Raw genomic sequence first — 11,533 nt, 5'->3', positions numbered from 1 at the left:
CTCACAATCTGGGCTTCAGTTAATCGAAAATTTTTACAAAGACTTAAAATGTGGTATTCAGAGCTAATCGCCATCTAAGGTTATGCATGAAAAGTCGTGCAAAATCAGCAGGCATACCTCAACAGCCTTTCTTATCTCAGAGAGGCTTGATACGAATAGATGACACACTTTTCAGATTTTTATTTGCAGAAAATTTTGAAAACCATGTATCCTTTAGAGTTTTATTCTGTTTGTGTTGGTCTACAGCAGAAGTGTCCAACTCTGGTCCTCAAGAGCCACTTTCCTGTACCATTTGATGCATCCCCTCACCAAAACACATGAATCAAACGAATGGCTTGTAAAAGGGCTCGTAAGGCTTTTGCAGAGATGGATGGTATGGTGATGGGGGGGATTTAGCCATATGATTTAACTCTACTGTAGAAGGAACATATCTAAATCTAATCGCAACTAAAGGTTTCAGAATAGTTACTCTTGAGAAATTGATCGATACAATTAAAAAGACACATTGAAGTCTGTGCTTGTGATGTGACAGTACATGTAAGTTTTCTAGGGTAATGAATACTTTTGCAAAGGCTCATAGGAATCTTAGCCAAAAAAAAACAGAACTATTGAAAGTATTATTGAAAAAATCTTTGAAAGACTTTCAAGGCCCCTTGGAAGCAAAACATCAATATATCAAGGATGACCCAATACTTTCACACATTGTTGTAATTAATAGATTCATAAGTACATTCAATAATTGTATGACGTTGCGGCATTAAGGAAGTATTTAAACTAGTTCTTGATCAAATTCTCTGAATATTTGGTAATGTATTTGGTAGGGTAGAGTCGTCAAGTAGGGAACTAATATTTTCTGCGTATCAATTAGAAAAAGAACATGAATAAATATGCTACAAAACTCCATGAAGTTATTTAAATCTGCTTTAGATGTCAGTAACAGAGCTGCATACTTCAGTGTCATCTAATCTGTTCATCTCTCATGATCCAGCCTTCTTCAGTCTACTCCTGTGGTCTAACAGATAAACTGTCACCTTGTTTGATAGATGGAGAGCAGCAGTCAACACTGATCCCTTAACATGACAAGGGAGAAGTATTGAATCTGCAATGCCCTGGATACAGTCAACATAAAACATATCAAATGACATTCCTCCCCGCATTCCTCTCAATATCAAAAGGTGCTTATTTGAGGATATCCTTAGTGCATTTACGCCTGTGTTTGCATCCCGACCCACTGGGGCAACCGCAATAACTTTGGACTCCCTCCCACTGCCCCTCACTGCAATGAGTACTCTCATTTTTTTTTTTTTTTGTCCTGCTGGGTTGTGTGCCTTCCCAGTCCGGACGCTTTTCAGATTCATTTCCAGGTAAACACGGTGTGGCCAACCGCAAACCTGCAGCCAACAGGCGTTGTCACAGCTGTGGCAGTTAATGGCAAGTCCAAACTGCAGCCAAGCTCTGGAATGTTTACTGTCACCACAGGCAGGTTGGTTGGCAGTAAACATCTTTTTTTTTTTTTTTTTTCCAGCACTTTCCAAAGGAAGGTTCTCTCATTATTAATTTTATTTTGACAAATTACTCGCTTAACCCCTCACACTGTGATGTTTTGCATGACCTTGTGTACGCGGAAGGAAAAAAAAAATGGGTCATTCAGAGTGGATCTTTTATTTTCGGTTGAAAAAGAAAAGTTAACACATTCTTGTCAACTACTTCTGGGTGTTTGAAGGAATGCTCGAAGAGATCCTCCTTCCTTTCACAAAGCAGAAATCACCTTGTCTTCACCTCCCAATTTTCCCTGAACCCAAGGAAGCTTCAGCAATTTTCCATTAAGGGCTTTTGTTGGCGTAGGTGTTGCTCTTTTCGCTTCTTTAACCGACTCATTAAACTTTCTACTCCTACTAGCTTTCCTCGTTGTAATTATAGAAGTAATGACACCTGAATGCGTGAAATGTAACATGGGTCATTATAGAAGCTAACTGGTCAGGAAAGTGGCAAATCTGACACAACAATCAGGTCTGAGTGCTGACACCTTCAAGCAAGTCTGCAGGGCTTACCATAATAATGAGAAAAAAAAAAAACACATTAGGTGGTTTTTACCCCAACAAAAGGCCACCTTCAACTAATGCACTGTTGTATTCTCATACACATACAGAACTGTTATTTCTTTGACCTGTAGGATCTGTGCTGTTAGCACAATGTTTGATTTGCAAAGTTCAAACCAAACAACGAGTGTAAAATGTTGGCCTAGTTTTTGAGTCAGAGAAGAGACAAGAAGGAGTCTCTGAACTTCAAAGAGCTGCCAATTTTGAACTAGCAACCGGATCTTTTCGCTAAACTTTTCGCTTCACTCAACCTCCTCATTAAATAAGAAAGAAGGTGATATGGTGAAATTATTCTGTATAATAATGTTAATGTTTTTGAGTTCACTCCAGGGACATGTTTGTTTACTTAAGATAGCATTGCCCTTTCATCAAGAAGTTAGCATGATTACTACCTTGGCACAACAGTCACATTTTAGTCTTAATGTTAACAGGCAGGCCAACTAGCTATGTGTATTTCTACATAAACATTTATGCATTTTTTTCCCCTATATTATTGATGTTTCATATTTTTGGATATGATTTTACATTCCAAATTCCAAAAAGTACTTTTAGTAGGTATGTCTCAATCTGGCTAGTTGCTGAATTTGAGTTAAGGTCAGATGGAAAGTAGCTCCTGAGTTTTAGTTGAGTTGTACAGTGAATTTGGCTAAGAAACACTGAACGACAGACTAGCCAACAACAATCGGTAATCAAGAAACTCCCATCACTTTTGAATGAACATCGTGGAAGATGTGGGCCTGTCTGGTGAAAAGAAAAACAGTGACTGAGAGACAGTCACCAAGAATACAATTCTGTTTCTTTAATTCATATATTAGTTCTTTAGTAATTCAATTTGTGTGTTATTATATTTTAACCTACTCTTTTTATAGCATTAACCTGAAACATTAGTTACTTTCAGCTACTATTTTTTGGTCTGAAAACCTAATGCAGTATTTTTTATTTTTTATTTTTTTATTTATTTTTTTTTTAGGAACTACAAATATAAAAGAGAATTTATAAATCATACGATTCAAATCATTAATTTAACCCAGTTGCTTTCAGGAAAAGTAATGCATATGCAAGTTAAGTTTGGGGTGAGGTATTAAAATCAAATGACAAAACTGTATTTCAGAAGTTTTGTGAAGCTTGTGGAGTTTGATTTTGAGGCTCAAGTAACTCTGTAGCAAAAAATGATCAAATTTGCTTTGAGCTTTGAGCACGTATTTGTACCTTTCATAAAATGTATTCCTTCTCATTTTAATATACTGTTACTGTCCTATTGATTCTTACCTAAAGATGTAGTCTTAGAATCATTTAAATATGAGCTTAGTACAAGGTCAGACATTCCAAAAAGGAGCAATAGAGAACATAAAAATCATATATCTATTTCTTTATACATTTAAATAAAATGTTGCAACTCACTTAACCTAAATGAACGATTAAAATATTATGGACTGTCTTTTTAGATGCAAACCTAAAATGCCACTGGTTAATCTAAAGCTCCGCACCATCATCACCTCTTTGAACTGTAGGTCATGGTGGCACAGGCTCTATCTTTTACTATTGCTGTCTACTTTTCTTTAACCGAATTTGTAAAAGAACAATAATATTTTTGCTTCTGGTGACACGCTTGCATTGAATAAACAAACAGTGAGCTGTGATTCAGTGAAATGAAAAGCAGCCTAAACACAGTCAAGTCAAACAGGCTGAAGTTCTTCTAGTCCTAAACATATTCAGGTCAACGTTTTTGCGTCTCATGTGAAAAGTTCAGCAGTTCAGTTACAGTTCGGGGAATGACTAATATAAAGGCAAACATCAATCACAGAGAGAGGGAAAGACGAAACGCCAAACAGGGAGATGGAGCAACTGGAAGGTCCTGTGTGAGGATTTTTTTGTTTTTTGGCTAAATCTAAAATGTGTCCTTCACCCCATGTGAGAGGACTTTGGCAGGTTGATGATTAACCTGTTATTAGCAACGTGTCTCATTCGGGGACATTATGTCGTTAAAGGTCATGGAAAAGTTTTACTATACAAGTTTTGTGCAAGCAAAATATAAAACGTTCCCATCAAATACGTTTCCATACATGAATACCCGTAAAATAAACAGGTAATGTAATTTTTTTTAACCCATGGGTAGATAATGTTATTTTTGTAATTTTTTTTTTCTCTATCTCTCTCTCTCACTCTTTAATAGATTCCTCGATTGTGTAACAAATGCAAACAGCTGTGTGCGTTCGTGCATTCACACACGATTGCGACCTATTTTGGTGAATTTACGCAAGCGAAAAATTGGCACGAACAAGGAATTTTTTTTTTTAAATTCAAAAATATGTACCATATATTCTGCATAATGTTAAGCCTAACCATTGCATTGACTCAGAAGAAGAAACAAAAAAAAAAAAAAACCCAAAGCAAAACAAACAACAACAACAACAAAAAACATGGGACATGTTCATTATCATCGTGTAAAAATCATATTAAAATCTTTACACTTCAAGTGGACCTTGACGTTTGACAACAGCCAAAGACAAAACAAGGAGCGGCAGATTTCTCCATCTCCTGCTCCCCGCCGGTGCAATCCCAAATCCTCAAACACAGCGAGCTTTTTTCTCATGATCTCATTTCCAAGTTAAGCAGACTGTGTTGGTCTCTCGTCAACACTACAGGTTTACTCGCTTTTACTAATGGGGGCTCTATGCTGATAGTTATGCTCTTGCGTAAATATGCAGTCAAATAGATGTACAACCACCGACACGTGGCTGACACCGCTCCGCAGCCTCACCTGGATGTTTGTTTCATACAAATACTGTACGGGCTGCGAGAATTAAGGGGCCCTTTAGCACTGCGGGCCTCCGGAGTCTTTCTGATAGAAGATTAACACATTAAGCAAACGCCCATTATTTAAAACCCCCCACACTAAGACCAATACAAACAGAAAATAGACTATTCAACTGCAGCCCACGGCCTGAAATTGCTCGGTTGTGATAGATCCAATTGCTTTCCTTTAAGGAAATAGAACGCCGCTTAATAATGTCTGAGGTCAAACATAAAAATATAAATTATTTTTGTGCATTGATCTAATGTCAAAAACTGAAATCAAATTCGCACAAAGTAGATTGATAAGCTGTATGATTTTTTGGAGAGGAAATAGTGAAGACAGATGAAGTGTGTCATCCGACAGAGGGCGCTATAAAGCTGTGTCTTATTAATTAAAAACGATTTTTAAAATAATAATAAGTGCAATAATTCAGTGATTCGGGGAGAAATACAGAAATTTCTGGAATACATAAATAGAAATATATATTTGTTTATTTATTTTTAATTTGACACATTCATTAGACTTTAAATCAAACATAAAACAGTTTAGACAAAGCCGTTTCTCTAAAGAACTTTTAAAAATAAGTGAAATATTTTATTGCCATTCATGCAAACTATAAGTAAAGTAGCAATATAACTTCAAAGCGACACATTTAGTTTCGAACGAAGTACCTTTGAGGAAACAGCTGCGCAAAGATTTATATTATTACAATTTTTTTAACCTTTTTAAATTTTATCAAAATTATTTCATTTTTAGGTTTCCTGTTTAAAGATCCCCCCTCTTATGTATAAAGCGTCCTCGTGTTTTTTTTCCATTTATTTATTTTTTGTGTTGCTGGTATAAAATAATCAACAGTTATCATGCAGGTTGCCGCCTTAAATTCCTTAAACGCACCATAATATAAATGGATTATGATCTGAGCACAGATGAAGTGGAATAAATCCGCTGGAGGATGTGCGTATAATGAAAAGCATCAAACATTCCTTTTTATACATCCCACCTCCCGTTTTTTTTTTTTTTTTTTTACCCCTACAATAAGATTAGTTTATAATGAAGCTTTTCATATGAAACTGTTCTTTTCAGTGAGCGCAGGTGTACAATTGGGGCTGGAGGGGGGTGGGGTGGAAAGAGGTGGAGGGGGAAGCTTGAGGAGTCTCACGCCTAGGTGCGAGCAGATTATTCAAATAGGGCCCAAGGCGTAGAAGTAGGGATTGGAGGCTTGCCTGGCGCACAGAGCTTATATCACAGCGCTAACAGGCAGCGCGGAGCGTCATTTGGACTCCAGCCTCTGACGGGCGCATCACGGCTGGCTCCGCAGGACGCACATACACCAAGTCCTTCACGGAGGAACGGACCGCGACCCGAACACACTAACTGGTCCCCTGTCACTTGCTACCAGAGAGACTTTTGGCTTTTTCCTCTGCTGGGAGACGCTTTGTCGAAGTCCTCCATGATGCTTGGAGCAGTTAAAATGGAAGGACACGAACATACCGACTGGAGCACCTACTACGGAGAGCCCGAGGTGGGTACCTTAAATATATATATTTTTTCCCCGGTCTAAAGCCGATCCCATTTTATACAACTCAATATTAGCCCTGAGATAATATTAACTTTGTGATCAAATATTGACTTGAGGCGCCTCCAAATCCTCCCCCATCTCCGCACAGCGCGCTATCCTATCCTAACAAACTTGCTTGACATGTAATGGGGGGTGGGGGTGGGGGAGGAAACTTTTCATGCGGATATTAAAACTGATTATTGTTATTTTTTATTTATTCCTTTATTTATTTATTTATTTTTGGCCACGTTTACTTTCAATAAACACCTGTGGTGTTTGGTTTAGGTTAATGGCAATTGGTTCACATGCTGCATGTGTTGCAGATGCACGAGAAGAGCTGTTTGAAGCTTTGTAAAGCCTTTGAACATTTTATAGCTTTACTATAATTTCTTTTATTTGTCATATTATGCTGATAAACATTTGAATTCTTTTTAAAGGTTTTACTCTAGGTAAAACATTTTTTTGTTAATACTTGATTATTATTATTATTTTTAATTAAATAATATCAGATTTACATCAGATTTAATTAATAATAACAACACTTTTGTGTGTAGGAATTATTGATCATGTTCTTTCCTGACTGTGCCAAACTCATGGCTGCCTCTCTCCCCCTCCACACTTGACAGTGTTACACCTCGGTTGGCAACATGAACACCGGCCTGGGAATGAACTCCATGAATACCTACATGAGCATGTCCGGCATGAGCACCACGGCCAACATGACGGCCAACTCCATGAACATGTCCTACGTCAACACCGGGATGAGCCCCTCCATGACGGGCATGTCGCCGGGCACCGGAGCGATGAACGGCATGGGCGCGGGCATGACGGCCATGAGCGCGGCGCTGAGCCCCAGCATGAGCCCAATGACCGCGCAGCCCGCCTCCATGAACGCTCTCACCTCTTACACCAACATGAACGCCATGAGCCCCATTTACGGACAGTCCAACATCAACAGATCCAGAGACCCCAAGACCTACCGCAGGAGCTACACACACGCCAAACCCCCTTATTCCTACATCTCCCTCATCACCATGGCCATCCAGCAGTCTCCCAGTAAGATGCTGACGCTGGCTGAGATCTACCAGTGGATAATGGACCTGTTCCCCTTTTATCGACAGAACCAGCAGCGCTGGCAGAACTCGATCCGTCACTCTCTGTCGTTTAACGACTGTTTCCTCAAAGTGCCCAGGTCGCCCGATAAACCCGGGAAGGGCTCCTTTTGGACTCTCCACCCGGACTCCGGGAACATGTTCGAGAACGGCTGCTACCTGAGGAGGCAGAAGCGCTTCAAGTGCGAAAAGAAGATGTCGCTGAAGGACGGCGGGCGAAAGGCGGGCGACGCCGGCTCCTCCAACAGCAGCTCGGAGAGCTGCAACGGCAACGAGTCGCCGCACTCCAACTCTTCCTCCAGCGACCACAAAAGGTCCCTGTCGGACATGAAGGCGAGCCAGGCCCTCAGCCCGGAGCACGTCGCCGCTGCCGCTGCCGCCGCCGCCGCCTCACCGGTGTCTCAGGGGCAGCACCTCATGTCGCAACATCACTCCGTCCTGGCGCACGAAGCCCATCTAAAGCCGGAGCACCACTACTCGTTCAACCACCCGTTCTCTATCAATAACCTCATGTCCTCGGAGCAGCAGCATCATCATCACAAAATGGACTTGAAAACTTATGAGCAGGTGATGCACTACTCCGGATACGGCTCCCCGATGGCCGGGGCGCTTTCTATGGGCCCCATGGCGGGGAAAGCCGGCCTGGATTCTGCGTCTATACCCGACACATCTTACTACCAGGGTGTCTATTCCAGGCCGATCATGAACTCCTCGTAAACGCTGTGGACTCTCCTCACCTTAGATTTGTACATTTGTAAAAAACAAAAACGGAAAAAATATAGACTTTGTGTACAATATGTATTTCAGATATTTTTGACGTTTGCCACCGTTTTAGTTGTCAAGTTTGTTAGTAACCTAATTGCTTATTTTGAAGGAGAGGATGTGGACGATGACAAAAAAAAAAAAAAAGGTGAAAATGTGACGAGATCTGTTCGGCTTCAGGACTGGACCCCAAAGATAAAACAACAAGTTGCTGTAAGATAGTTGACACCCGCTCATCGGGATTTCTAAATGAACTTAAATGCATCACAGGATTTGTTCAATCATTTGTGTAATTCCTATTTATGGCTTGTATATGTGTATTCTTGTAGTGACAAGAACAGAATCTATATTAAAGTGTTATTGGTTTTGTTTTCTGAATATGATGTATTATTATTATTATTATTATTATTATTATTGGCATTAGGACATTTATCACAGCCAAAATTAGAATAATTTTTGGGTTTTCATAGCTATTTTATGAAACATTCTTTCCAATATAAACAAACAAAAGTCTATGTTTTTTTTAAAAAAAACTGAAAAAAAAAATATTTTCATACATAACATAGACAGTATTGGAAATGTTAAACAATAATGGCTAAAAAACATTTTAAACGTTGTTTTGCTTTAAAATTATCTTAAAAGCTAAAAATATTTTTTTCAAACGCTTTTAAAAAAACATCTTTTATCGCTCAATAAAGAAAACTTGTAACATATTTTCTTTTTTATTGCTAAGCTTATTTTAAAACTTAATGGAAAAGTCTAAAAAATGAAAAAAACAAAAAAAAAAAAACACAAATAAATAAATAACCGAAGATGACATTACTTATGCCTATACGTGTGTGGCTCTCTTACTTTTGTTTATTCAAAGTTATTCTAAATTGTGGAATATTTTTGTCGCCACGATGCTTTCCTAATAAGGCCCATAATTTCAGCTGAGGGATTAATAGCTTTGCAGGATAAAACCGAGACAATGCTCACAATTTGTCTCCCAGGAAATGCAAACAAAACAAATATATGCTCATTAATCCCAAACAGAAACGGAGATATTAACCTATCAACAACTCTGCATTTTCGTCTGGAAGGAATGCCATTAAAATTCATAGAGAAATTAGTTCTTTACCTAAAATAATTTGCTTTTTTTTTCATAAAAAAAAAACCTCTACGAATCGTGGGTACCTCGCAGAAAGTAACAGAAAGCAAGCCCATCACTGACACGCTTGCGAATTCAGGGTAAAACTGATTCGCTATAAGGATATTTAATCAAGCGTTCAAATTCCCCCACATACAGTGTGCCAGTCAAACACCATACAGGCCTGTCAGTCTCCCACTCTGACATGTCTTCCATTCTCCCCAAAGCCCCCCACACACATTGCAAAGTTTAGATCAGTGAATAAGATTAAGTGTCATTGTCAGACAGAACAACCTCCCGCAGTGCAGTAGAATAGCTGCTGCAGAGGAGGCCTGATTTGGGGAACTGAACTGCCTGAATGTGATGCTCTCTAACTTCTCTTCCCACAATCTGGGGGCTCCATTGTCTACTCCCTATTTTTAAAGTAGCGGGACCCTCCCTTCTTGTTAGATAAGGAAGGCTGACTGTCGTCTACATGAATCCAACACCACCACCACCCCCGCCCTCAGCTCGTCCCACCGTCACAAACTCAAATCCAAGGCCGGGGACAGTTTCTGCCCCCTTTATAGCCCAAACGTCACCCCTTCGAACTTCTGAACACGTAGGGGCCAAAAGTGTGCGTTTATTCTCCAGACCCTCTTTGCAGATCGCACTTTAAACAGCGTGATCTGCGAATAAACAAAGCCAGTAAACAATGGAGTGGAGGCTATGCCCGAATATAGGAAGAGTACACACACACACACACACACACACACACACACACACACACACACACACGCACACACACACACACACACACACACACACACGCACGCACACACACGCACACACACGCACAAACCAAATTGCACAAGTGTAAACTTTGAATAGGACGCCCGCGGCTCTGTAAATTTACACAGACATTAAATTTCGTTCTATTCATTTTAGACATATAATGCTAAGCTGATTTTTTTTTATAGCGTGCTGATCGATATCTCTGTAAAATAATCATTTTTTTTTAACTAGCGTGGCAGTGAAATCTTTGCTTTGTAGCTAAAGTCAACAGTGACAGAGTTTGAGCTCAAATAAATGCTGTGATGTCTGGAGCCCTTTGCAGAAGGCAGAAGGCAAGCTTCTACAATGGGCTTCAGTGGGGCTTGCCAACAAGCACCGGCTATTTTGCACAGGTACGAAAGCTTTTATTTTCCATAAAAATATTGCGTTTTCACTTGGATTCTTTTACTTGAACTGTAAAACAAATTGGTGGCAATTAGTGTGCATGCAATCTGGGCGGCAGAGGTTATACTATATCCCGAGCTTATGGGGGGAAAAGGAGAACTATTGGATTTATGTGGCGCAAAGTGGAAGAGATCTGCAGGTTGTGTGGTGGAAGCGAGTTCCTGTATCTCTGATCTGCGAGCCGGGTGGAGAGACGCCTCTGCGCTGTAAAAACCCGATCTTGCAAAAATAACATTTAATCTTTTCCTATTAAATCTAAATATAAATTCGCAGATATTTTTTTTTCTTCTTTTTTCAGGCGCATTGCATCAGCAAATATTGTTTTGCATGTTGTTTCAAACCAGACAGTACGATTGACTTGCGGATGTCTGCACATGTTCGGCGACGAATGAGACTTAATGTGGACTTGAAGGCACGCAGTTGGCTATTTTTTGCAGTGTGCGGCTGATTTATATCACGTTCCCATGCTCGCATAGGTTTGGATATAACGTCTATCTTGACACTGTGTCGCTGTTATTCGATGCAACTAGTGCATTTTGTTAATGTCATCTTTTTAATAATCACAAATAACCATAAACATTTGCATGACAATAATATATGTTGGAATTATACATTCCGCAAAATAACCCACTCAATCTCGTCAAAGAAAGCAGCATTAAATAATGCGCAATAAATAATAATAATAATAATAATAATAATAATAATAATAATAATAATAATAATAATTATAATAATAATAATAATAATAATAATAATAATAATACAATTAAAACGAGTGTTAAAAAAAAAAAAAAAAAAAACTAAAAAAGCTTAAATTGAAAGAGGGGTCCTTTTACAAACCCCACCCAAAATTTAAAA

The 11,533-nt window shown here is 39.1% G+C and overlaps 1 protein-coding gene and 1 long non-coding RNA gene across 2 annotated transcripts in view; both read left to right on the top strand.

Annotated features, from left to right (window-relative positions):
- The first annotated feature begins 6,105 nt into the window (after positions 1-6,105).
- Positions 6,106-8,706, top strand: foxa2 (forkhead box A2). Its single transcript, XM_015034805.1, has 2 exons — positions 6,106-6,418; positions 7,081-8,706. Exons 1-2 carry the CDS (start codon positions 6,347-6,349, stop codon positions 8,281-8,283), a joined length of 1,275 nt encoding a protein of 424 aa, XP_014890291.1. The 5' UTR covers positions 6,106-6,346; the 3' UTR covers positions 8,284-8,706.
- A 1,700-nt stretch (positions 8,707-10,406) lies between these two features.
- LOC106948909 (uncharacterized) overlaps positions 10,407-11,533 on the top strand; it is a 29,555-nt gene continuing 28,428 nt past the window's right edge. The window contains exon 1 of the long non-coding RNA XR_001425281.1: positions 10,407-10,623. This is a non-coding gene — a long non-coding RNA (uncharacterized LOC106948909). The remainder of the gene's footprint in view (positions 10,624-11,533) is intronic.

The sequence above is a fragment of the Poecilia latipinna genome, unplaced genomic scaffold (assembly GCF_001443285.1).
Source record: "Poecilia latipinna isolate Pla-1442-1.1 unplaced genomic scaffold, P_latipinna-1.0 Scaffold312, whole genome shotgun sequence".
Taxonomy (NCBI): Eukaryota; Metazoa; Chordata; class Actinopteri; order Cyprinodontiformes; family Poeciliidae; genus Poecilia; species Poecilia latipinna.
Note: the sequence above shows the minus strand (reverse complement) of the source record. Positions and strands in the feature narration are given on the sequence as shown.